Raw genomic sequence first — 26,929 nt, 5'->3', positions numbered from 1 at the left:
CCCTTCAGTATCTTATATACCTCTATCATGTCCCCCCTCAATCTCTGTCTTTCCAAGGAGAATAGTCCCAGTTTCTCCAACCTTTCCTCGTAACCCAGCCCTTCCATACCAGGCAACATCCTGGTAAACCTCCTCTGAACCCTTTCCAGAGCCTCCACGTCCTTCCGGTAGTAAGGTGACCAGAACTGGACGCAGTACTCCAAATGCGGTCTAACCAACGTTCTGTACAACTGAAGCATTAGACGCCATACGTCTCTATAAGATCCCCCCCGCCATCCTTCTAAACTCCAACAAGTACAGACCTAGTCTATTTAGTCTCTCTTCATAGTCCAACCCCCTCATCTCCGGTATCAGCCTAGTGAACCTCCAAGGCCAATATATCCTTCCACAAGTGCGGCGACCAAAACTGCACACAGTACTCCAGCCTCGCTATTTCTTCTTTGATGATGGATTCTAGCATTTTTCCAACTACAGATGTTAAACTAACCGGCCGATAAATTCCCTGCTTTTTCTCTTCTACCTTTTTTAAACAGCGGCGTAACATTAGCTGTTTTCCAATCTTCCGGCACTTCCCCAGAATCCAGCAAATTTTGATAAATAATTCCTAAGGCATCCACTATCACCTCTGCCGTTTCTTTCAGAACCCTGGGATGCATTCCATCCATTCCTGGGGACTTGTCCACCTTCAGTCCCATTAGTCTATCAAGCACTACCTCTCTAGTGGCAGTAATTGCATTCAGGCCCTCAACTCCTACCATCCTTCTATTTTTAAGATCCAGCAAACTATTCATGTCCTCCTCCATGAAGACCTAGGCAAAAAACTTATTTAAAGCCTCAGCCATTTCCTCATCTCCCACCGCTAAATCCCCCCTCTCATCCTCTAAGGATCCAACATTCACTCTAGCCAGCCTCCTCTTCTTTATATATTTGTAAAAACTTTTATTGTCCTTTTTTATATTTAGTGCTAGTTTAGCTTCATAGTCTATCTTTCCTTTCTTTATCACCTTCTTAGTCATTCTTTGTTGATTTTTAAATTTTTCCCAATCTTTTAATCGCCCACTATTTCTAGCCACTCTGAACGCATCAGCTTTTAATTTAATACTCTCCTTTATTTCCTTCGATAACCACGGCTGGTTATCCCTTCTCCTACAGTCCTTCTTTACCATTGGAATATATTTCTGCTGAGTACCGAAAAAGGTCTCCTTAAAAATCCTCCTCTGTTCCTCAGCTGTCCTACCAACCAATCTGCGCCCCCAATCTACATTTGCCAATTCCGCTCTCATCCTATCATACTCCCCTCTGTTCAAACAGAGGACACAGGTTCAAGACCCTACTTTCTCATCCTCCATCTGCATCAAAAATTCAACCATACTATGATCACTCATCCCAAGAGAATCCCTCACAAGAAGATCCCTAATTCTACCTGCCTCGTTACACAACACCAGATCTAAGATAGCTCACTCCCTCATAGGTTCCGTCACATACTGTTCAAGGAAACTATCCCGACAGCATTCCAAGAACTCTTCCTCAAGCCCACCACATTGGGTTATCCAATCAATACGCAGATTAAAATCCCCCATAATTATTGCCGTCTCGTTTCTGTACGCATCATTTATTTGCTTGTTTATAGCCCGCCCCACCTCAAAGTTATTATTTGGGGGCCTATAGACCACACCCACCAGTGTCTTCCTCCCCTTACTATTTCTTATCTCCACCCACAACAATTCCACGTTTTGCTCTTTGGAGCCTATATCTTCCCTTACTACTGCCCTGACATTATCCTTAATTAACAGAGCTACCCCACCCCCTTTTTCCTCCCATCTGTCCTTCCTAAACACTTGATACCCCTGGACATTCAGCTCCCAGTCCCTGTCATCTTGCAACCATGTTTCCATAATGGCCACTAGATCATATCCAGGAGTTCCTCCTCAACTCAGTTCTAAATCTGCTACCCCTTATTTTGAGGCCATGCCTCCTAGTTCTAGTTTCACCCGCCAGTGAAAATAACGTTTCTGCTTCTGTCTTATCTAGTCCCTTCATAAACTTCTATATTTCTACAAGATCTCCCCTCATTCTTCTGAATTCCAATGAGTGTTGCCTCAGTCTCTTTTTCATAAACCAACCCTCTCAACTCCGGAATCAACCTAGTGAATCTCCTCTGCACCCCCTCCACTGCCGGTATATCCTTTCTCAAGTAAGGAGAACAAAGCTGTACACAGTACTCCAGGTGTAGCCTCACCAGTACCTTATACAGCTGCAACATAACTTCGCTGTTTTTAAACTCCATCCCTCTATGATGCAAGACAAAATTCCATTTGCCGCCTTAATTACCTGCTGCATCTGCAAACCAACTCCTTGAGATTCCTGCACAAGGATACCCAGTTTCCTCTGTACAGCAGCATGCTGCAATTTTTTACCATTTAAATAATAGTCCATTTTGCTGTTATCCCTACCAAAATGGATGACCTCACATTTACCAACATTGTTTCCATCTGCCAGACCCCTGCCTACTCACTTAGATTATCTATATCCCTTTGCAGACTTTCAGCGTCATCGGCACACTTTGCTCTTCCACCCATCTCACTTCATCTGTAAATTCTGACACACTACACTTGATCCCCAACTCCAAATCATCTACGTAAATTGTAAACAATTGCGGTCCCAACACGGATTCCTGAGGCACACCACTAGTCACTGATCGCCAACCAGAAAAACACCCATTTATCCCCACTCTTTGCTTTCTATTACTTAACCAATTCTTTATCCACGCTAATACATTACCTGTAATACAGTGCACATTTATCTTATAAAGCAGTCTTTGACACGACAAATGCCTTCTGGAAATCCAGATACCCACCTGCCCCTGCTCGAAGTCTGAAAGAAAATGCACACCACTGTTTTCTGTCCCTTAATCAATTTTATTTCCATTGTATTACTATCCCTTTAATTCCACTGGCGTTACTTTTACATAGAAACATAGAAGGTAGGAGCAGGAGGCAGCCATTTGGCCCTTCTAGCCTGCTCCGCCATTCATTACAATCATGGCTAATTGTCCAACTCAATAGCCCAATCCTGCTTTTCCCCGCATAACCTTTCGCTCCAAGTGCTATATCCAGCCACCTTATGAATACATTCAATGTTTTGGCACCAACCTCTTCCTGTGGTAATGAATTCCACAGGCTCACCACTCTTTGGGTGAAGAAATGTTTCCTCAACTCCATCCTAAAAGGTCGACCCTGAATCCTCACTGTTACTCCTGGTTCTGGACTCCCCCACCATTGGGAACATTCTCCCAGCATCTACTCTGCTCTGTTAGAATTTTGTAAGTCTCTGAGATCCTCCCTCATTTGGTTGAACTTCAGCAAAAGACAGGGAATTATAGGCCGGTTAGTTTAACGTCTGTAGTTGGAAAAATGCTAGAATCCGTTATCAAAGAAGAAATAGCGAGGCACCTAGAAAAGAATGGTTTGATCGAGCAGACGCAGAACAGATTCGTTAAGGGGAAGTCGTGTTTGACGAATTTATTGGATTTCTATGAGGATGTGACTAGTGCGGTAGACAAGAGGGGAACCGGTGGATGTGGTGTTTTTAGATTTCCAAAAGGCATTTGATAAGGTGCCTCATAAAAGGTTACTACAGAAGGTTAGGGTGCACGGAGTTGGGGGTAAGGTGTTAGCATGGATAGAGGATGGGTGCTATTCTGGTTGGCGGTTGGTGACTAGTGGAGTGCTGCAGGGATCAGTGCTGGGGCCTCAACTATTTACCATTTATATAGATGATCAAGAGGAGGAGGCTGAGTGTAGGGTGACGAAATTTGCTGATGACACGAAGATGAGTGGTAAAGCAAATTGCATGGAGGGTGTGGAAAGTCTGCAGAGAGATCTGGATAGGCTGAGCGAGTGGGCGAGGTCCTGGCAGATGGAGTATAATGTTAGCAAGTGTGAAGTTATCCACTTTAGCAGAAATAATAGTAGGAGGGATTATTATTTAAAAGGCGAAAAGCTGCAGCATGCTATGGTGCAGAGGGACCTGGGGGTCCTTGTGCACGAATCGCAAAAACCCAGTCTGCAGGTACAGCAGGTGATCAAGAAGGCAAATGGAATGTTGGCCTTTATAGCAAGGGGGGTAGAATATAAACGTAGGGAGGTCTTGCTGCAACTGTACAGGGTACTGGTGAGGCCGCAGCTGGAGTACTGTGTGCAGTTTTGGTTGCCACACTTGCAGAAGGATATATTGGCCTTGGAGGGAGTGCAAAGGAGGTTCACTAGGCTGATACCAGAGATGAGGGGATTGGACTATGAAGAGAGACTAAACAGACCAGGTCTGTACTCTGAGTTTAGAAGGATGAGGGGGGAATCTTATGGAGACGTATAAGATAATGAAGGGGATGGATAGGGTAGAGGTAGAGAGATTCTTCCCGCTTAGAAAGGATAGCAGGACTAGAGGGCACAGCCTCAAGATAGGAGGGGGGGAGCAGTTTAGATCAGAGTTGAAGAGGAACTTCTTCACTCAAAGGGTGGTGAATATCTGGAATTCTCTGCCCGTTGAAGTGGTGGAGGCTACCTCGCTAAATATATTTAAGTCACTGGTAGATGGGTATTTGATAGACAAGGGAATTAAGGGTTATGGGGAGAAAGCAGGAAAGTGGAACTGACCCACTTCAGATCAGCCATGATCTTATTGAATGGCGAGGCAGGCTTGAAGAGCTAGATGGCCTACTCCTGCTCCTATTTCTTATGTTCTTAAAAACAATCCTAACTAGTCAATCTCTCCTCATACATCAGTCCTGCCATTCCGCAAATCAGCCTGGTAAACCTTCGTTACATTCCTTCGAGAGAAAGAACATCCTTCCTCAGAAAAGGAGACGAAAACTACACATAATGCTACAGGTGTGGACTCACAAAGGGCCTGTATAACTGCAACACATCGTCTCAGGTCACCCTCCCACTCAACTTGGTATCATCTGCAAACTTTGAGACGTTATGTTTTGCTCCCTCATCCAAATCATTAACATTTATTGTGAATAGCTGGAGTCCCAGCTTCAATCCCTGTGGCACCCCACTAGTTACTGCCTGCCATTTTACTAGCACATCTATTACATTGTTCTTTGTCAAATACGTTTTGGAAGTCCATTTGCGCAGCATCACATTGCCCTCACTAACCCACTTCTTACTTGAAAGGGCTTGATCAAGTCAATCAAACGCTATTTTGGTTTAACAAATTCATGTTGACCTTCATTCATTAATCCATACTTTTCCAAATATCAATTAACATTGTCCCAGAATATTATCTTTGAGTGCCTTCTCACCATTAGGCTGGACTAATCTGTAGCTGTTGGATTTATTCCGCTCCCTCTTTTAAAAAAAGGCATGACATGACATTTGCAATTCTTCAGTCTACTGTTACCACCCCCTTTCCAAGGAGTGTTTCTGGGTTATGACTGGAGCTTCTGAAATTTCAATTACTTCCAACAGTAACTTTGGACATTTCCCATTCAAATCAGTTGACTCTTCTACTTTAAAGACTGTTGCCTTTTCGATGCATGCTCTTGATTTATTTTTTGTCTTATCTTATTACTCCCCCACTTGTTACTTTGACAACTTCCTTTTCTCTAGTGAACAAAGATGCAAATAATTCATTTTGTAATTCTACTATCCCCTCTTTCTTCATAATATTACCTCCTTTTTGGTCCTGAATGGATCGCAACATTAATCTGATGACCTTTTCGCTATTTCTGCATTGAGGCGGTAGCATGGTGGTATTGTCACTGGTCTAGTAATCCAGTGACCATGGCAAATGGTGAAATTTGAATTCAATAAAGATCTGGAATTAACATGCCACCTCACAAATGCGAATTGCTCACCACCTATTACAATTCTTTCAATCATGTGGATATATTTTAAAAATCTGTTCAAAACAGGAGATATGTGGGAGAAATAAAAACAGACGTGCTGGATAAACTCAGCAGGACCATAGAAAGGTTATTTGGACACGATACATTAACTCTGTTCCCCTCCACAATGCTGTCAGATCTGCTGAGTTTATCCAGCACTTGCTGTTCTTCAGATTTCCAGCATCCACAGAATTTTCCTTTCATTAGAAAAGTGGGAGCGGTGTGCCACATTGTTCTATGTGATAAGAAATTGCAGACAATAATTCTGGAAAATCTACTTTCCATTCATAACGGGATAGATTAACAGAAAGATGCACACAAATTAGAAATTAAATTGGAAGATTGTCGCATAATTGCAAAAAACATTACCAAAGTAATTCCTGGCATCATAATTTTCACCTAAAGAGCAAGATGGATTTTAAACAATTCATTCCAGGTAATTTATTTCTAATGTACAGTTTAATTTGTTTATGTACTTATATTCAAATCATGCTCTACATCTGCTAATAGCAAGCCCATGCATAAGGTCTTTCAAACTTTAACGACATTAAGTCAAACACATGAGAAGCAAGTTATTCATATCGTATCAAAAAAAGATCTTAGTTGTTAAATTGTTTCCAGTCTGTGATCAATCCAATTGGATGAGGTAATGTAGTAGAGGATAAAATCATAAATTTTAACCACTGAATTTTGTGCAACATGTACCATGATAAAAAGTTCACAGAAGACATTAAACTCTATATATACACTTTATATACATGGATCATGACATTGTTCTCAAAAGATGTTAAACAAATAGGTTAGGACTTTATTCCCTGCAGCATAGAAGAATGAGGGAAGATTTGATAGAGGTGTATAAAATTATGATGGGTATAGATAGAGTGAATGCAAGCAGGCTTTTTCCACTGAGGCTAGAGGAGAAAAAAAACTAGAGGGCATGAGTTAAGGGTGAAGGGGGGAAAGTTTAAAGGGAATATGGTGGGGAGCGGGTGGTTCTTCACACAGAATGATTGGGGTGTGGAATGAGCTGCCAGATGCAAGTGGTAAATGTGGGCTCACTTTTAACATTTAAGAAAAACTTGGACAGGTACATGGTCCAGAGGGGCAATAATTTCATACAGAGGGAACAAGCTGCCAGAGGTAATAGTAAAGGCGGATATAATTTTGACTTTTAGAAAGCATTTAAACAGTTACATGGGTACAGAGGGGTATAGGCCAAATGTGGGGTTTTAAAAAAAAGGGCAGCATAGACATGTTGGGCCGAATGGCCTGTTTCCATGCTGTAAACCTCTATGACTCTATGATGAGAGGGGTGTGGAGGGAAATGGTCCAGGTCAGTGGGACTAGGCAGAGAAATGGTTCGGCACAGCCAAGAAGGGCCAAAAGGCCTGTTTCTGTGCTGTTTTGTTCTTTGGTTCTAAATCACAACACGCATAAAAAAAAATAAAATGCTACTATGTTCGACCATGAGAAAAATGTATCTTACTAAACTGTTGATCACAAATTAAAATTTTCCTATTAGTTATTGACTTGAATGAAGAAGTCATACTCGACTCAAAATATTAATTCAGTGTTTCTCTCCATAGATGCTGTTAGACCTGCAAAGTTTTTCCAGTACTTCGTTTTTATTTCAGATTTCCAGCATCCATTGTATTTTTATTTTTTAAAGAATCTACACTGTTTGATGTTTCATATTGAGAATATGATCCATCATATAAACCTGTTGAAAAACTGTATGGAACAGGGGATGGGCAAGAAGAAACTGTGATAAAGCACAAATCCATTCTAGTAAGCAGAAGAGCAAAATAAAGACCTCATAGTTCAGATATAAATTAAGATATAAAGTGTAAACAGATCATTTGCTTTCCTCAAAAAATGTATTTTCTTTAAAACCTGCTCTTATGAAAAATAACTGTCTCACTGAGGCAAAAGGTACCAAATCTGTCGTTAAAATATAATTTAAATCAGAGTAAACTAGCTGGATCTAGTGAAAAAACAGCTCAAAAGCAAAAATTTTATTTCCAATAGACTTCGGAAATGCAAATCACGAAACTGCAAAATAAGCCGTGTATTTTGGTAAGAATACACATATTGCAAGGTTTTTCTAAAGATGCAATAAAAACATTTTTAATCTCGTTTCATCAGCAGTTCAGCTAGAATAAGTATCCTTTTAACAGTGAGACTTTTGTAGTATTAGTATTTACTACGTGAACACTGTTCGAAGTAACTGCAGTAACACGGAATATCGCAAGAGAAAAGTAGACATCAGCACAACTGAAAGTTTTCATTCAGCGAGATGTGTGTCAAAAATGGTACTGCATAACAGCAAAGCAGTTGAGTGGGGGTTAATATGTTTCATTTCAACAAAGAGAGGAAATATTTCCTCTTTGAGCTATTTATAGCAAGCACATAAATACATTACAATTTTACTAAGGAAAGCATTGAGGAAATTTTCCCCAGAGAATTTGTCATCGAATTAACTATACTGCAGTGTGGAGATGTCAAGTCCAAGTCAGACTGTTCACTAAGTGCTTAGAAAATAGAAATAACAACAGAATGGTCTTGCAATTTTCAAGCAGCTGCTTGACCCCATAAATGCAGTTAACAATAACTAAACTCTTGTCAAACCATTAATTTAGATTGATAGGTGTTATAATGCGGCTTTGCTTATGTTCTAACGATATTTCTGGGATGCAGTGTAACATGTGAAATCTTTTTCTGTACTAACCTTGCCATCAAATTTGGAATATTCATTAAATGGGTTGTTCAGCTGCTGCGGACACTGTTCAAGTCGTACAGAAAGTGTAGACTGTTTTCCAGTATTCAGTGGTTTTGTGCGGAAGTCCTTCTTTTCAAACAAGGAACCTAGTTCTTCAGCTGAAGTTAGAGAGAAAGTATGTTTGAATATATCAATTATACTATTAAGCGTTAATGGATAATTTCATATGAAGGTTAAAAAATAACTTATGCACGAATTTAGAAACACTTGGGCTGAAAATTTCCCGTTCCATCTGCCACGGGAATTGTGGTGACGAGACAGAAAATTTGGCGGACCATTTAAAGATCTGATGAATTCAGACAGGAATTTCCAGTCTTGGAGTGCATGTGACTGGAAAGCCCCGTCCTCATTCTCCAATACTCAAAGAAGCATCCTCCACAACAAACGTCTTATTGCTTTTATGCAGCAATAAACTGGTACAACTTTGACTTCTTTTAGGGACATTTCCTTACATTTGTGCAAAATCAAGGAACTGTGTTGAAATATTCCCATCCATTTGGGATCTGTTGAGGTTTTAGGGACTGACACAAATTTCAAGTTCATCTCAAAATTGGGGCCATAAAAGCTCTGAGGCTTAATCAAATAAGTAATAAAAATACAGGTTAAGATAAAAAGGTAATATCAAACCTAATTTTTGTATATTGTTAAAAGTTCTATTTAAGTAGTACTTAAATAGAAAACTTTAAAAAAAGCTGCATAAAAACAGTTCTCAACTTCGAGTCATTTCAACCAACGATTATGGTGGAAGAAATGAGGTATTTCTGTGGTGAATTCCTGACTTTAACAGCAGAAAAACAATTAATTCACAGGCACAACAATTACAATTAATTTGTTCAATAGCAAAATAAAATGGTCCACTTGCAAATTATCCAGTAAATATATATTAAAAACAGGCAGTCACTCCAACTTACTTCACCAAAGAGGCAAAGAACCACAAATAAAATCTCCAGCTGAGAAAAATACTGAAATTTCTCTTGTTTCAAATCAAACATGAACTCTTAAACTGTAGGTCAAATATTCCATCATTCAGCCATCAGTTTCATTTGAAAAGGACGAACTTCCATCAGTCCAGTGTGACTGCAGTCATAGTACTTCAAGAAATCCACATTTGTCCATATAACCTTGAAACATTTTCATAATCAGGGATACCCAACAAAAAACATTTAATGATGATGGGAATCTATTCCATGTGCGACTTGAGGAGCAGTATAGAAAGTGCAATAATGGTCACAGAAGTGTTCCAATTTCTAATATTACATGGATTCTCTCTCACTACAGTCACAAGAACAATATTTTCTGAAGTATTTAGTGAAATCCTTATTAGAGAGGGAAAGCATCCAAACATAAACTTTAATAAAGATAATATGCATCATCACTTACAACACAGAGAATTTGTGAAAAAGGACAAAGTTTATTTTCTGAAACAGACTGCACAAGTTATGATGTAGTTTAACAATAGGATTTGTATTACTTAGGCTGCGGACTGATAGGATCAATGACTATCGTTTTGGTGCTGTGAAAGATTAGTAGTGCAGATCTGGGGAAAAACAAACAACTTAAGTGTTTTAAGTCAGCAATCGAATAATATTTGCCTCTGCAAAAAATTTGAAATCTACAACCTTTTCAAATTCACGTCTCTTTATAAGCTTGCTTTGGGGCACCAACGATCGAGAAAAGATTTCAGTGTATCCTAATGTCTCACTGCAACAATAAATAGTGCAATATTTCTGCATTAATGCAGTCAGTCAACCTCTATTTGTACTGAAGACTATGCCCATGGTTCTTCCAAACTCAAGTTATTTTACATTTTTTGCAAATGTATTTCAAGAAATGCCAGTGTTAAGCACATTGCTAATAGTAATTTTGAAACAAACTTAAAATAGATCCACCCATTAACTCAGCATATTTGGATACAGCATTAAGTTGTTCAGTTTTGTTATAGGAAAGCTCAATTGGACATCGTATCTGATATACTAAGTTTCTTCTCTACTGATAGTTTCAAAAATATTGAGAATCATTTAGACTAAAAGATTTTTAAATTGAAATAAATTACAGCACTCAAAACACTACAGAGAAAATAATTACTTTTAAATTCTACAAAACATGCTTTACCTGAATGTATAGCATTCCTTTCTTTCCACTGAACATTTTTACATTTGATTTGATTTTGTCGTTCTTTTCTTAACCGTTCGAGCCTTTGAGCTGCAAGAGAAGTAAAAAAAAAAGAAAAACTAAAAACAAAAAAAATCATTGTCTGGGGAAGTCAGCAATAAAAGTGTCATAATGAAATACATTTACACATTTTAAATGGGTATTTTATATTGTATTATAACTATGTCAAACGTTCATAAATTTTCAAAGATGACATCACAGCTATACAAATACCAACAAAACTCTGAAAATGTCCATGATTAATAATTGAATTTAAAAGACATAAAACATTAATAGAGCTCATAAAGAATTTCAACAGTGCAGAGAATATTAAAATGTAAAAACATGTGTGATTAATAAGCCAGTTCACAATCATAAATCATTAATAATGTTTCCTCCAGAAATGTTAATGGTTGGTAAATGTCGATTGACTATTGGATTACAATGAGTACAATTACCTGGGATTTCTTAAACTCAGAAGAAGTCACCTAAATTTCCTGTTAGGTGCTTTTTATTTACTATCAAACTAAAATACTAAGGCACTGTCTGTCTTGAACACATTCTGAAGTCAAATGGACATCAGATCCATTTAAGATTCTGGGATCTGAAGGAGCACAAACAACTAATTTTGCTCATATTTACTACAGTATCCGTAATACCTTTCAAATTTATAAACAAAACATTAGATTGCATTTCCATTTGTCAATGAGCATTTCAATTCTTCAGTGAATCACTAATTAACATTCTTTTTGATACAGATTCTTGAAGGTGAAGTATTCAATAAATTTGATGCATTCAAACGCACACTCAACTGCACTGTTTGATTGGAAACAATGAGGATTAATTAAATATTAAATTAAGTGGTTAACCATCACAATTAATACATCAAGCAAAATACAAGCAGTAAGCTTGCCATTACTTTCTATAGAAAGATTTGTTTGAAAGAAAAAAAACTTTGACAGCTTTGATCTAGCAGGGTCTTCAACTATAAATTCCACTAATTAGACTAGGTGGGATCAGATGCTTTGACTAAATCTCACTCTTAAGGAATAAATTAAATGTTTTGTGGGATGGGTGTGTAAAAACTGAACAAGTAGATAGTTCTATTATTGAGCTTAAACAGAGGCTGGGAGAGCACACAAGAGAAATTCATTGCTTCTCTGTTAGAATCCTGTAAGAAAATAGTAAAAAGTGCTTACTTTCATTCTTTTACTCTTTCCTCTTGCTCTGGAGGTGCAAGATGCCACAGAACCTATGCACATAAGCAAAACTCCCTCCCTTCAAATGCCAATGACTTACAATTCACAGTTCCCCTAAAATTATCAGCACTTTTTGTTTTAGAACCTTATTCTGAACATGTTCTCCAATAGATCATGTAATAACCAAAAAGCACTATTTATTTCAAACTGAAATAAATCCTGGCAGTTTAGCAACTTAGAGATTTTTTGAAGTCCAACCAAAATACTAAATTAAAACAATGAATTTTGCCTCCTACAAAATAATCCAAACCATTACTATGGGGTGTGTGTGAGTGTTGTACTGGCAACTCAATTACAGTTACTAGTAAACTAGTAACACTTCTTACTCACCCAAGATGTATTTAGGTTTTACCTGTGTTTGATCGTCTCCGAATACCAAAATCCCAGCTTGAGGTAATATCAACTGATTGCGAGTAGTCATAACCCTGAGTCTCAGCATTCCCTTCCCCCTGCACATTTGTCCTGATGCTGCTGGATATGGGAGCATACAATTTCTCCAGGTCAACATCATGGTCAATAAGAACCATTTCACACATCCCTGTGTCATCACTAGTGACATGTGATTGACGAATGTGGGCCAAGATAATAGCAGGGTTGTCCAGAAAGGCCATTCTTTTGATGAAGCAGCTTCTTTGAAAATTAATTTCTCTCTTCCATGTTACATCCTGAATGCCAAGCTGAAAATAAAATGTTACAAATCAATGGTATACAAAGCATCACAATAAGCCAGTCAAACCAAAGTTTGAAAAAGAATTGCTACTTTTCTAGTTTTTTTAAACTAATCTTCTACTTAACCAAAAAGCATCACTTAATCCAAATTGTGACAAAACATCACAAAATACTTTGTTTTAATATTACGTAAATACACAAATAGATCTTTGCTGCCATACATCCACTGCAACTGCAGAGTTTTAATGCTACAAATTTTATAGTTTAAAACAAATGAAAGCTCAAGTGATAGTACATCAATTTTTCTGATAGAAATTAATCAGAAAATGAAACTAACAGTCATAAAGCAACACAGCATGGAAACAGGTCCTTCAGCCAACTGGTCCATGTTGACCATGGTGCCCTCCCAGCTAGTCCCAATGGCCATGTTTGGCCCACATCCCTCTAATCCTTTCCCATCCATGTACTTATCCAAATGCTTTTTAAATGTTGCTACTGCTTCACCACTTTCTCTAGCTCATTCCATATACGCACCACCCTCTGCGTGAAGAAGTTGTCCCTCAGGTCCCTTTTAAATCTTTCCCCTCTCACCTTGAACCTATGCGGTCTAGTTTTCAATTCCTCTTCCCTGGCAAAAAGACTATATGTGTTCGTCCTATCTATGCCCCTCATGATTTTATACAGCTCACCCCTCATTCTCCTACGTTCTAAGGGATAATGTTCTAGCCTGGTCAACTTCTTCGTATAACTCCAGCCCACTAGTCCTGGCAACAACCTCGTAAATCTTGTTTGCACTCTTTCCAGTTTGATTTGATTTATTGTCACACGTAATAGCATACATGAAAAATATTGTTTCTTGTGCACTATACAGACAAAGCATATATACAGAAGGGAAGGAGAGAATGCAGAATGTAGTGTTACAGTCATAGCTAGGGTGTAGAGAAAGGTCAACTTAATGCAAGGTCCATTCAAAATTCTGATGGCAGCAGGGAAAGGAGCTGGCTCTGAATCGGTTGGTAAGCGATCTCAGGCTTTTGTATCTTTTTCCTGACGGAAGAAGGTGGGAGAGAGTATTTTTGGGGCGTGTGGGGTCTTGATTATGCTGGTTGCTTTTCCAAGGCAATGGGAAGTGTAGACTGTCAATGGATGGGAGGCCAGTTTGCGTCATGGACTGGGTATCATTCACGATTTTTGTAGTTTCTTATGGTCTTGGACAGAGCAGGAATCATACCAAACTATGATACAACCAGAAAGAATGTTTTTATGGTGCATTTGTTAAAGTTGGTGGGAGTTGTAGCAGACATGCCAAATTTTCTTAGTTTCCTGAGAAAGTAGAGGCGTTGGTGGGCTTCTTTAAGGAGCGTCCACATGGAGGGAACAGAGTAGATTATTGGTGATCCGGGCACCTAAAAACCTGACGCTCTCGACCATTTCTACTTTGTCCCCATTGATGTATACAGGGGCATGCCCTCCACTACACTACCTGAAGTCGATGACTATCTCCTTTGTTTTTGTTGACATTGAGGGAGAGATTATTAACCTCACACCAGCTCACCAGATTCTCTATCATTTTCTCGTCATTATTTGAGATCTGACCCACAACGGTGGTGTCATTAGCAAACTTGAAAATCAGGTCAGGGGGGAATTTAGCCACACAGTCAAAGGTGTATAAGGAGTATAGTAAGGGGCCAAGGACAGCCTTGTGGATCACTGGTGTTGAGGATGATGGTGGAAGAGGTGTTGTTGCCTATCCTTACTGACTGTGGTCTCTGGATTAAGAAGTCTAGGATCCAGTTTCAGAGAGCAGAGCTGAGCCCTGGGCCACAAAATTTGGAGATGAGCCTCATAGAAATAATGATGTTAAAGGCTGGGCTGTAGTCTATGAATACAAGTCTGACATAGGTGTTTTTGTTATCTAGGTGTTCCAGGCTTGAGTGTAGGGCCAAAGAGATGGTGCCTGCTGTGGAACTGTTGCAGCGATAGGCAAACTGTCGTGGATTCTGGCAAGCAGGAATTGATTTATGCCATAACTAACTTTTGAAGCACTTTATAAATGATGGATGTCAGAGCCACCAGGCGATAGTCATTAAGGCATGCTGCCTGGCTTTTCTTTGGTACTGGGATGATGGTACAAAAAATAAAACTAGTAGTCACTGAGCAATACAGCATGGAAACTGGTCCTTCAGCCCAACTGGTCCACATTGACCAAAGTGCCCTCCCAACTAGTCCCAATTGCCCACATTTGGCCCATATTGCTCTAATCCTTTCCCATCCACGTACTTATTCAAATGCTTTTTTAAGTTTTGCTACTGTACCTGCCAATTTCTCTGGCAGCTCATTCCATACATGCAGCCCTTCCATATACACACCAATTTATCAATGTCTTTCCTATAACAGAGTGATCAAAACTGTACACAATACTTCAAATGCGGCCTTGCCAATGACTTATACAATTGTAACATAATGCCCCAAATCCTATACTCAATGCCCTGATTGATGAAAGCCTTCTTCACCACCATCTGTGACGCTGCTTTCAAAAATAATATACTTGTATCCAAGGTCCCTCTGTTCCTCAACACTCCCCACTGCCCTACTATTCACTGTACGAGTCCTACCCTGGACTTTGACTTTCCAAAATCCAACACCTCACATTTATTTGTATTGAAATCCATTTGCCAATCCTCAGTTCACTTCTTTAACTGGTCAAGATTCCCCCGTATTTTTGATCATTTTCTTTGCTATCAAACATACATCCTAAATTCATCCACAAACTTACTAACCATGCCTTGCACATTCACATCCAAATCACTTATATTAGTAACAAATAATAAAAGGTCCCAACACTGACCCCCATGGCACACCTTGAGTCATAGGCCTCCAATCCGAAAAAGAACCTTTGAACATCACCCTCTGCTTCCTACCGTGGAGCTAATTGTTAATCCAATTAGCTAGCTCTCTCTGGATCCTATGCAAAAAAACCTTCCAGACTAGCCTGCCATGCAGGACTGTGTGAGAGGTCTTGCTAAAGTCCATAGAGAAAACATCCACTGCCGTACCTTCATCCATCCTCGTCGAAAAATTCTAAAAGATTTGTCAAACGTGGCTTCTTACACCCAAAGCCATGCTGACTTTCCCCAATCAGGCAGACCTTGACTATCCAAATGCTGATAGATCCTGTCCCTCAGAATCACCTCCAGTAACTTATCCACTACTGTATGTCAGGATCACCAACTTGTAATTCCCTGGCTTGTCTTTGCTACCCTTTTTAAACAATGAAACAACATTATCCACCCTCCAGTCTTCTGGAATTTCTCCAGTGGAAAGAGATGAAGCAAATATCTCTGCAAGGACTTCTGCAATTTCTTCCCTAGCATCTCACAAAATCCAAGGATGCACTTGATCAGGTCCAGGGGATTTATCCATCTTAATGCACTTTCAGGCTCCATTTCTTCCTCCTTAGTAATATGCCTCACATCACCACTTGTTTCCCTTATTTCCTTAGCATCTATGATTTTCTCTTCAGTCAACACCAAGGAGAAACATTCATTAAAAATATCACCCACCTCCTGTGGTTCCACACACAGACAGCCATGCTGATCTTTAAGGAGACCTATTCCTTCCCAAGCCACCCTTTTACTCTTAATTTCGCTATAGAACTTCCTGGTGTTTTCTTTAGCCTTACCCTCTTTTTGCCCTCCTGATTTCCCGATTAAGTGTACTCTTAGGCTTTTTATAGTCATCAAGAGATGCACTTGCTCTCAATTGTCTAAACCCAGCATATGCTTCCTCCTTTTTCCTGACCGGAACCTCAATATCCCTCGTCAGCCAGGTATTCCTAAATTTCCAGCCTTTCCCTTCACCCTTACAGGAACAGCAACAGTCTCTGGACTCCTGATATCTCACTTTCAAAGCTTCCCATTTGCCTGTCATTCCTTTCTCTTCAAAGGAACTCACCCAATCAACCTGTACTGGATCCTGCCTTATGCCCCCAAAATTGGCCCTGCTCCAGTTTAGGACCTTAACCTGTGGATCCACTCTACCTTTATCCATAACTATTTTAAAACTAATAGTGTTATGTTAAAATAGTGCTATGCAAATAATGTAACAACTAACATGAAGAAAAACAGATTTGCATATATAGAATGTAACAGACTCAATTTGCCACAATTGCATTGCTTATTGTCTACACAAGTCTCCAATCACTAGTTTTTTTTTCCACCTTACACCATTATGCCTCTATTCTCTCTCTCTCTCTCTCTCATATATGCATCAAGCCTCCTCTTAATTATGTCAATGCTACCTGCTTCAACACCTTGTGGCATTGAGTTTTAGGTTCCCAATATGTTACAACTCTATATGCTTCATTATTTTAGACTTTTAAGAACGAACTCAGAAGAGGTCAGTTTTGTATCTTCATCATATACAAATATATTTTGAAGAACCGGATGTGCAATAAATGCTTCTCTTCCAGTATCCCTGGAAAACTGGAGAGTAAAGTTTAATTTTGGTAGGAATGCAAACAGACAGGAGCAGAGTGATACACACCACTCAATATTCCTTTCCATGGAAGTTAGTAGAAAAGAAGTTCAAATGAGGTGTATAATTTGCAGCCAATTAGTTTCTGCCCACTTTGAGCTCTTGCTGAAGCTACTCTGCTGAAGTTTTAATTTGACTCATGATGTGGCGCTTCTGGTGTTGGACTGGGATAAACAGTAAGAAGTCTCACAACACCAGATTAAAGTCCAACAGGTTTATTTGGTAGCAAATACTACTAGCTTTCGGGGCTTTGCCCCTTCATCAGGTGACACTCACCTGATGAAGGGGCAAAGCCCCGAAAGCTAGTGGTGTTTGCTATCAAATAAACCTGTTGGACTTTAATCTGGTGTTGTGAGACTTCTTACTTAATTCAACCCACAGAGAAGGCTTGAAAAAGGTGCTCAAGGACCACATAAAATGAACTTTGGCAATTTCAATCCAACCAAGAATGCTGAATCAGAACAGCAGCAGTTTAAAGAGGTGAAAATTATCTATAAGTTTCCCATATTCGCAACGAATCAAGTTACTTGGTTCCCTCAACTACTGCTCAAGTGGATCATTTCTTGCAATATGACATTGTAGTGTTAAAGGTGGCCCCATGTGGTGCAAGATAAGCTTCAACAGATGGCATACAATGCAACCTCATATTCTAAGACCCAATATCAGATACTGAAATGAAAGGAAGGTTGGTTGTGTTTAAAACAAGATGACCTCTTGATTCAATTCAAGAGGAAAATGTTCACTAGCCATTTTCCTATGGAACAGCAAGAAGGTGATTACCACAACGACATGGGGTAAAATCAGTGCTACATGTTACCATAGTCCAATGGAAAAAGTGTGTTTAATTTTAGTATCACCCTAGTTCTATAGGAAAGGTAGAACAGGAGGCAAGGGAGGAGGGGAGTTACATTTTTGATTAGGGAGAATATCATGCCAGTACTGAGGGGGGATACATCCGAGGGTTCACCCATTGATTCTATAATGAGTAGAACTGAAAAGTAAGGAGGGGAAAACACTTTTGGGATGGTACTATAAACCTCTAAATAATCACCAGGAAATGGAAGAGTAAATGAATAAGGCGCTTACAGATAGCTCCAGGAAAAATAGGGTGATAATAGTAAGGGACTGGACTTTAACTTTCCCAACATTGACTGAGACAGCCATAGCATTAGGAGCTTGGATGGAAAGAAATTTGAGTGTATTCAAGAGGAATTTCTCATTCAGTATATGGATGGCCCAACTAGAGAGGGAACAAAACTTGACCCCCTCTTGGGAAATAAGGAAGGTCAGGTGTCAGAAGTGCTAGTGAGGGATAACTTTGGGCAGTGACTATAAATCCATTAGTTTTAAGATAACTATGGAGAATGATAGGTCTAGCCCAAAAGTTAAAAATCTAAATTGGGTCAAGGCCAAATTTGATGGCATTAGACAGGAATTTTCAGAAGTTTATTGGGGGTATCTTTTGGCAAGCAAAGTGATAGCTGGTAATTGGAAGGCTTTTACAAGTGTGTTAACCAGGATTCAGGGTGAGCATATTTTAGAGTGAAGGCTGTTAGAAGTAGGGAACCCTGGGTGACTTGGGATATTGAGGCCCTGGTCAAAAAGGAGGCATATGACATGCACAGGCAGATGGGATTAAGTGGATCCCTGAGGCGTATAGAGGTTATTGGAATAGGGTTGAGAGAGAAATCAGGAGGGCAAAAAGGATTGCTTTGGCAGGTAAGGCAAAGAAGAATCCACAAGAGCTTCTAAACACAAAAGGGAAAAAAAGAGTAACTAGGGAGACAGCAGGGCCTCTTAAGGGCCAACAGGGTCATCTATGTGCACATCCACAAGAGATGGGCGAGATCCTAAATGAATATTTCTCATTGGTATTTACTATCGAGAAAGAAATGGATGTTAGGGAACTTGGGGAAATAAATGGTGTTGTTTTGAGCAGTGCACATATGACAGAGAAGAGGCACTAGATGTCTTAAAGCACATCAAGGTAGATAAATCCCTGGGACCTGATGAAGCGTATCCCAGGATATTGTGGGGGCTAGGGCTGAAAATTGGTTCCCCTAGCAGAGATATTTGAATCTTCAACAGCCACAGGTGAGGTGCCTGAAGGTTGGGGGGTAGCAAATGGTGTGCCTTTGTTTAAGAAGGATTGCAGTGAAAAGCCAGGTGCAGAAGGTGAAGTTGCATGGGGAGAGGTGAATTGGCAAGGTGGATACAAAACTGGCTTGGTCAAAGAAGACAGAGGATAGCAGTGGAAGGGTGCATTTCTGGATGGAGAGCTGTGACAAGTGGCATTCCTCAGGGATCAGTGCTGGGACCTTTGCTGTTTGTAACTGGTTTGATTAGTAAGTTTGCAGATGACACAAAAGTTGATGGATTTGCAGGTAGCGATGAAGACCAGAGGATACAGCAGGATATCGGTCGGTTGGAGACTTGGGCGGAGAGATGGCAGATTCAATCCGGACAAATGTGAGTTAATGCATTTTGGAAGGTCTAATACAGATGGGAAATATATAGTAAATGGCAGAACTCTTAAGAGTATTGATAGGCAAAAGGATCTGGATGTACAGATACACAGGTCACTGAATGTGGCAATGCAGGTGGAGAAGGTAGTCAAGTAGGCACACAGCATGCTTGCCTTCATCAGCCGGGGCACCGAATTTAAAAATCGGCAAGTCACGTTGCAGCTTTATAGAGCCTTAGTGCGGCCACACTTGGAATACAGTGTTCATTTCCGGTCGCCATGCTACCAGAAGGATGTGGAGGCTTTGGAGAGGGTACAGAAAAGATTTACCAGGATGTTACCTAGTATGGAAGGAATTGGCTATGAGGAGAGGTTGGAGAAAATTGGTTTGTTCTCACTGGAATGACGGAGGTTGAGGGCAACATGATAGAAGTCTACAAGATTATGAAAGGCATGGACAGAGTGGATAGTCAGAACCTTTTTCCCAGGGTGGAACAGTCAGTTACTAGGGGACACAGATTTAAGGTGCGAGGGGCAAGGTTTAAAAGATGTACAAGACAGATTTTTTTTTAAACACAGTAGTGGGGTGCCTGAAACTCGTTGCCAGTGGAGGTTGTGGAAGCAGATACGATAGTGACTTTCAAGAGGCGTCTTGACAAATTCATGAATACGATGGGAATAGAGGGGTGTGCTCCCCGGAAGGGTAGGAGGCTTTAGCTCAGTCGGGCAGGATGGTCGGTGCAGGCTTGGAGGTCTGAAGGGCCTATTCCTGCTATGTGATTTTCTTTGTTCCTTCTAAGTGTTTTTGATCAAGCACTCATTCTGACAATGTATTTTTATTCCTGCCCATTTCTGCTTCTGGACATCAGCATTAAGTTCGAGCTTTTGAAAGAAAGACCAATGCAAAACTAGCACGGCCAAAATGAATGGGATTCTATAAATAGCACCACATACTAAAAATTTCCTTTCCTTCCCCTGCTAGAAAGCCAATAAGACCATTCATTACAACACAAAGAATAGAACTCTGTTGGTGTGGAGTTTTACTGTGCAACAATAATTAAAAATACTCTACTGTAAATGGACAAGATATCAACCACATAATACATTTATGGCAAAAAGAAATGCAAAACATAGTTTGATTTTGGTGACAATGTAACAATACACCCCCACCGCCCATTTTGTTTTGAAATACAGGTGCAATGACACAATGATAATATTCACAAAATAATATTAAATCATATTATTTCATGCACACTGAATTTGGAAAGCACGTCATTATAATTCAGTTAGTTTTTATTCATGTCAAACAAATTGCTCTGTGAAAACTTCAAACTGGGTTAGACAAAAAAAAAGTTCTTTGCAAAGACTAAATTTTACAAATATGGCCCAGATTACAACTCAGGAATTAGGGAGAAATACTACACTGTTGCAAATTTTCACCCTCCTTCTCCAGAAGGTTTCTTTTGACGTAGGGTCATGAGTTACATTGGCAAGGCACCGAAGAGTTAATGTGTCATAATTTAAGAGGAATTTGTACGTAGAATGCGTGTTAGCAGGCCTTTTGATACTTAGGTGTCAACACAGCCAAGCACAATCCTCTTCTCATCAGATGATTATACATATACTTTATAGCAGGTTTCACTAATATCAGGAAGAACAATACCTAATTTACCCTTCTCAAGCCCAGCTTGGGGTGGCACAATGGTTAGCACTGCTACCTCACAGCGCCAGGGAACCAAGGTCAATTTCGACCGTGGGTCTGTCCCTTTGGAGTCTGAACGTTCTCCCCATGTTCGTGTGGATTTCCTCTAGATGCTCCAGTTTCCACCCACAGTCCAAAGACGTGCAGGTTAGGTGGATTAGTCATTCTAGATTTGCCCCTTGGTGTCTCAAGATGTGTATGAGGAGGGGGTGGGGTCATGGCAAATACGTGTCAACAGACTGATCTGAGCCAAACAGTGCAGAGAATAACTCAATTGCCCTCTGCATTCCTGGGCTAAGAAATAAACAGGATGAGAAAAAATAACGAGGTCTGGTTGTGTTTACCAGTAATAAGTGATCCATAATAGGAAGGGTACATGCATGATATATCTTGTTCAAATTACAAAATTTGGTCATTTGAATAAGATGGACATGTTGTACTTCTTGAGCTTTCTTCTGCCACTTCCTGATGAAAGTCAAGTGCATTTGAAAATCTTCAAAGATTTAATGCCATTGACTTATCTCCTTCTCCATGACAGATATTTGTCTTCTGCGAGAATACAAAGCTCCCTTAACTCAGACCTCCAAAGCAACCAGAAATACTGGAATTACTCAGTTCGTCAAACATGTCAACAAAGAATGGTTTTGGGTATAGATATTCCTACAGAACTGAGAACAGGAAGTCCTTTAATGGAGCAAAACAAAATAATGCTGCTGAAGAAAGTAGTAGGTAAGATTTTGAAACAAATGAAAACCGGCAGATATTATCTAATTGAGACAGAAGAAAGACAGCAGATTCATATCAGAGTCACCAAGCTTAGAATGGAGGATGATTGAGCTAATATCCCTGCTCAGGGTAAACCGAGTCATAAAAGTGGGTCAGTGGAGCGAGTGCTCAACGGACATCATAACACTGCAATAGCAATTTGAAAAAAAAAGTTATGTTAAAATCACACTAGATTAATCATAACAGAATGGATAGTTACAACATAAGTTAAAGAGCGAAAGTATGTGTGCAATGATAGAGGGAACGGTAGTGTCATAAAAATATTGACATCATGGCAGATATTCGTGATTGACTGAATCCAAAATATTAACTAGATCCCATGTGGAATGAATGAATCAAAGGCAGAGGCTCAGAAGAAATATTGCGAAAACAGTTTATGCATTTTTATAATCTAATTATTAAAGTAATTTTTAAAATGAGAAACTCAGTTATGTATTTATCTGCTGAAGATGTTTTAAATTTTATTACAGAAAAGGTTAAAAGAATTAAGGTTAGTTGACTTTAAGACAACACGGTTCAATGGTGTTACAGCATGGAGGGGAAAAACGTAGATTCTGTGGTCAACACAATGTTTGCGTGTGCAGAGATATTTTATTTGGTTAAGTTACCATCCTTGTTCATGGCATTTGCTGGATACAATTTTGTCTAGTAATGCATCATTTTCAAGAGCAGCTGTCTGAAATGAACACAGCTGTTGGAATATAAACATTGAAATGTATTCAGTTATGCTCATAGTCGAAAAAAAACATGACTCTTGCTGTGAATATTGCAGAGTAAGCAGAAATACCTAATTGTGTGCTTCAATAATAGAGAATTGAAAGTACACCAATTATGCATTAATGAAATAAGATGGGAATGAAGATTCAAAAAGCTGTGCTTAAATTCATGGGCGGTGCCATGGCACAGTGACTAACACTGCTGCCTCACAGTGACAGGGACCTGGGTTCAATTCCCAGCTTGGTCACTACCTATGAGGAGTCTGCACATTCTCCCTGTGTCTGTGTAGGCTTCCTCCGGGTGCACCGCTTTCCTCCCACAGTTCGAAAGATGAGCTGGTTAGGTGCATTGGCTATGTTAAATTCTCCCTCTGTATCCAAACAGGCAACTAGGAGAGTTTCACAGTAACCTCATTGCAGTGTTGATGCAAGCCTACATGTGATCAATAAGTAAACTTCAACTTTATATTGTTATGTACAATGCCAAAAAAGATCAACTGGTCATCCTTAAAATTCCCTCTCCAGAGGATCAGCGTTTTCCAAACTATGCTCTTAATCCAACTGGATTAATGGATGTGAAACTGCAGGCAAAAGACCCAAGATCTTGGATCTCCAAGAAATGTCACCCTAATCTCCTGAAATGAATCATGACAATCTCCAGGATATTCATCAATCCCTTAACTTGTACCAGCTGCACTGTATAGATACACCCCAAACCTCTTCAGTACATTGTGGACTCAAGAGTCTTTGATATTTCAGTTTGTCTATTCTTATCCACCTAACTTTCAATCCCAGTCAGGAGACAATATATTCACTTTTAAATAATACATGTGCAGACTATGAGAATGGATTGACCTTTATCTTTGACATTTAAAACAGTTCTGAGGGAGGTCTTTTGGCATAGTGGGTTGTGTCCTTGCCTGAGCTCGGACATCTGGGTTTAGGTCTGACTCCAAGACTTGATGCCCATGGAAGATGCATTCATAATATGGCCAAATAGATTAATTATCATTCTCCAAGTCTTTCCAATGTCCATGGTAGCCAGTTGGAGCAGGAGAGTCTCCTGGTTCACCATTCTCAATGTGGAGTGGCACCCTTCAAGCTATAGCTTCTGGAGACAGGCTACTGACTTGTTCGAGGAAAAATCAACTACAGAAACAGATACGAGCATGGGTGTCATCCACTTCATGTGTGCGTAGATGCAGAAAGAGAATCAAAAAGAAAAGAAAACAATTGTGATTCAGAATGGAGAACTGGGAAGGTGAAAGAAGTGAGTGAACACAAAAAAAGAGTGCCCATGAGAAAGAGGGACATTAAGAAAATTTTATTGTTCTTCAATCAAAAATCCATGCTGAAAGCATGATCAGAAATGAGATGGTTCTGACATTGCAAATTGCAAAGTATAGAGATCTGTTCTGATTGTAGCTAAATGTCAGTAAAATGCCCCGAATTAAACGTAAAGTGAGGGACCAGAGCAGCTTCTACAAAGGACTTTGCAATTCTTAGCCAACACACAAGTAGATGTTTTCCACAAATTCAAATTACATGCTTGGTGCATATGAAGCGGCAATCTACTAATTAACAATGCAAACCAATAATTCAGATTCTACAAAATGGAATTGTATTTTAATATCTGTGCAAACATTACTGTATAGAAGATGCTGTAATATAGTACAAGAAAATTATATATTCATATTTGTTTTCTTTGAAGGGCTCTGACAGGTTGCAATGTTACTTAAATGCTGCACATGTAATTTTCCTTACTGCTTATTATGTTGACAATCATATTAAAATTCATAATTTCAAAGTTGACTGAAAAGAATAGGGCTGAACTACAGTATTGGTGTGGCAATCCTACGAATAGCAAAAGCGATACCTACCTGGGTGAGTAAAAGTCCACATGAATTTAGTAAAGAAAACATTATAACAAAAAGTGAAGCAATTCTAAGATTTTTCATGGTATTGACTTCTCTAATTCTTAGCCTGGCTTACAAGAAGCAAAGAAAATCAGCTTTGTGCACAGAAAGGCATCTCAACTTATTCCATACTGATATAGTTTAAACAGTGGTCACCACAGAACAGGTGCCTGTGGGAGGAGTCAAGCCTTCAATTTAATTCAAATATAGACATCTTAATTGTTCAAACATATTTTGATTGGCAGCACTTTCTGCATAATAGGCAGTTACCAAATTGATTCAGTACTAGTCACTTTTTTTTTTAAAAGCAGTGAATTATGAGCCTTTTCTTAAGCAAGCATATATCGTTGGAACTTTTGAAGGAAGGTTGTCAAGTTAGATAGTTTCAGGTTGACAATGATAAAAGGAAAGGAGCCACAGTCCATTAGTTGCACCATAGATCAGCAAAGCAGTTACGAACTATTTGTTGGCTCAGATTTTTCAGTCAGTGAAATGATGATGCTTGCCAATGACTTGAAAGCAGCACACAAAGATCTAGCAAACTCCAAGGTGTGGATTTTCCCTTCCCAATGTCAGTTTAGAACCAGTTCAAGATGATCTTCAAATGGCAAGCAACAGTGATGTCATCAAACAGGGAGGTAACTAAACACTTGGACATACTCTCACAGACAGCAAACCAGAAAGTAAAATGCCCTCACTGTCCCTCACTTATTACATTTTACAGAGTAAGATAAAAGATATATGATCTCCACATAAATGGGATTGAGACAGAAACTGAAATGTCAAACACAGACTTTTAAAATTATTAACAATGTGGATTAATTGTAAACGAATAAACTAACAATCCACAAATAAAATTAAATTTTTCAGAGCCATAAGTTTTTTCAGTTGTAACTTTAAAAGTAGTGTGCCACTAAAATCCTAATTCCACAATCTTTTCAGGTTTGTACAACAAAACTGAAGGACAAGTTCTCATCAGTTCAGAAATTTCTAATGATCTGCAGGATTTCAACAGCATACCTTCTACAGATTCCCAGACAAGAACAAAATAAATAGGAGCAGCTATCGGCTCCTGCAGCCTTCTGTACCATTCACTAAAATCATGAGTGATCCGATTGTAGCCTTAACTCCACTTTGTTCTCTTTATCCTATAACCCTCAACTCTTCTGTTGATCAAATATCTGTAACGCAGTCTGAATATATTCAATAACTGCCCAAGGCTCTATGAGGTAGGGAATTTTACAGAATACTGTCCATTTCATTGCCATCATTACTGCAAAATCCAACTTTTTTTTTAAAACAGGGGACAGGAGGTAAGAGTTTCAATTTCAATATCAGTTTTGAAAGAGTACAGTAATAGTATAAATCCACTGTTTTGATGAGAAAAATAAATAAGTCAAAACATACTTGTAGATGACAGCCAAAATAAAACTGAGAATTCTGATACATGTCACTGTTTGAGATTTTATGCAGGCAAAAATGTGTACAATAGCATTCTGAATAAGTTATGTGGTGGATGGCACTAAGCCAACAGAATAAAAGAGAAGTCGAGCCATGAGTCGACAAAAGGAGTGGATCACTTTTTCAGCAATGAGGAAAGGTGGGGATGATAGAAAAGGGAATTGAATGAAATTACTAAGGGTAGAAGAGAGTGGTCAAATAAAGTTTGAAAAGGTGGATTTTTGATTCAAGCTGAAAAATTGATAGCAAGATTCTGTAACTCCGCAAGGGCTGACGTGGCAATTAGAGGGGTTTTAGGACTCAAAGTTAGAAGTGTGCATTGATAGGAGGCACAAAGAGTTTAGTTTTGGAAACATAAAGCTTACAAAAATTCTGGTCCATTCAGGATTTAATGTGGGAGGGCAAAGATTGCAGCAACAGACATGCTTGAAAAGAGAAACCAAAAAAGCAAAGCTGCAAGTACTGCACCTGAAAGTGGAAGCTGATCTCATTTAGAAGAATGAGGGGAGATCTCATTGAGACGTATAAGATGATGAATGGGATGGATAGGATAGAGGTGGAAAGACTCTTCCCGCTCAAAAAAGACAGTAGGACTAG

At 39.3% G+C, this 26,929-nt stretch overlaps 1 protein-coding gene across 4 annotated transcripts in view; it reads right to left on the bottom strand.

The window, feature by feature from the left end:
* Positions 1-26,929, bottom strand: part of mapkap1 (MAPK associated protein 1) — a 282,802-nt gene that overhangs the window by 222,576 nt on the left and 33,297 nt on the right. For 3 of the 4 annotated variants that reach the window (XM_080212198.1, XM_080212199.1, XM_080212200.1), the window contains 3 exons: positions 12,435-12,759; positions 10,785-10,874; positions 8,622-8,770 (listed from right to left, as the gene is read on the bottom strand). In XM_080212198.1, the coding sequence (XP_080068324.1) occupies positions 8,622-8,770; positions 10,785-10,874; positions 12,435-12,759 (564 nt within the window). Of the gene's footprint in view, positions 1-8,621; positions 8,771-10,784; positions 10,875-12,412; positions 12,760-26,929 lie in introns of those variants that run through there. The other variant, XM_080212201.1, reaches the window with a different exon arrangement.

The sequence above is a fragment of the Carcharhinus amblyrhynchos genome, chromosome 25, assembly GCF_965287045.1.
Source record: "Carcharhinus amblyrhynchos chromosome 25, sCarAmb.v2.hapA, whole genome shotgun sequence".
Classification (NCBI taxonomy): domain Eukaryota; kingdom Metazoa; phylum Chordata; class Chondrichthyes; order Carcharhiniformes; family Carcharhinidae; genus Carcharhinus; species Carcharhinus amblyrhynchos.
This window is presented reverse-complemented; position numbering and strand designations above follow the sequence as displayed.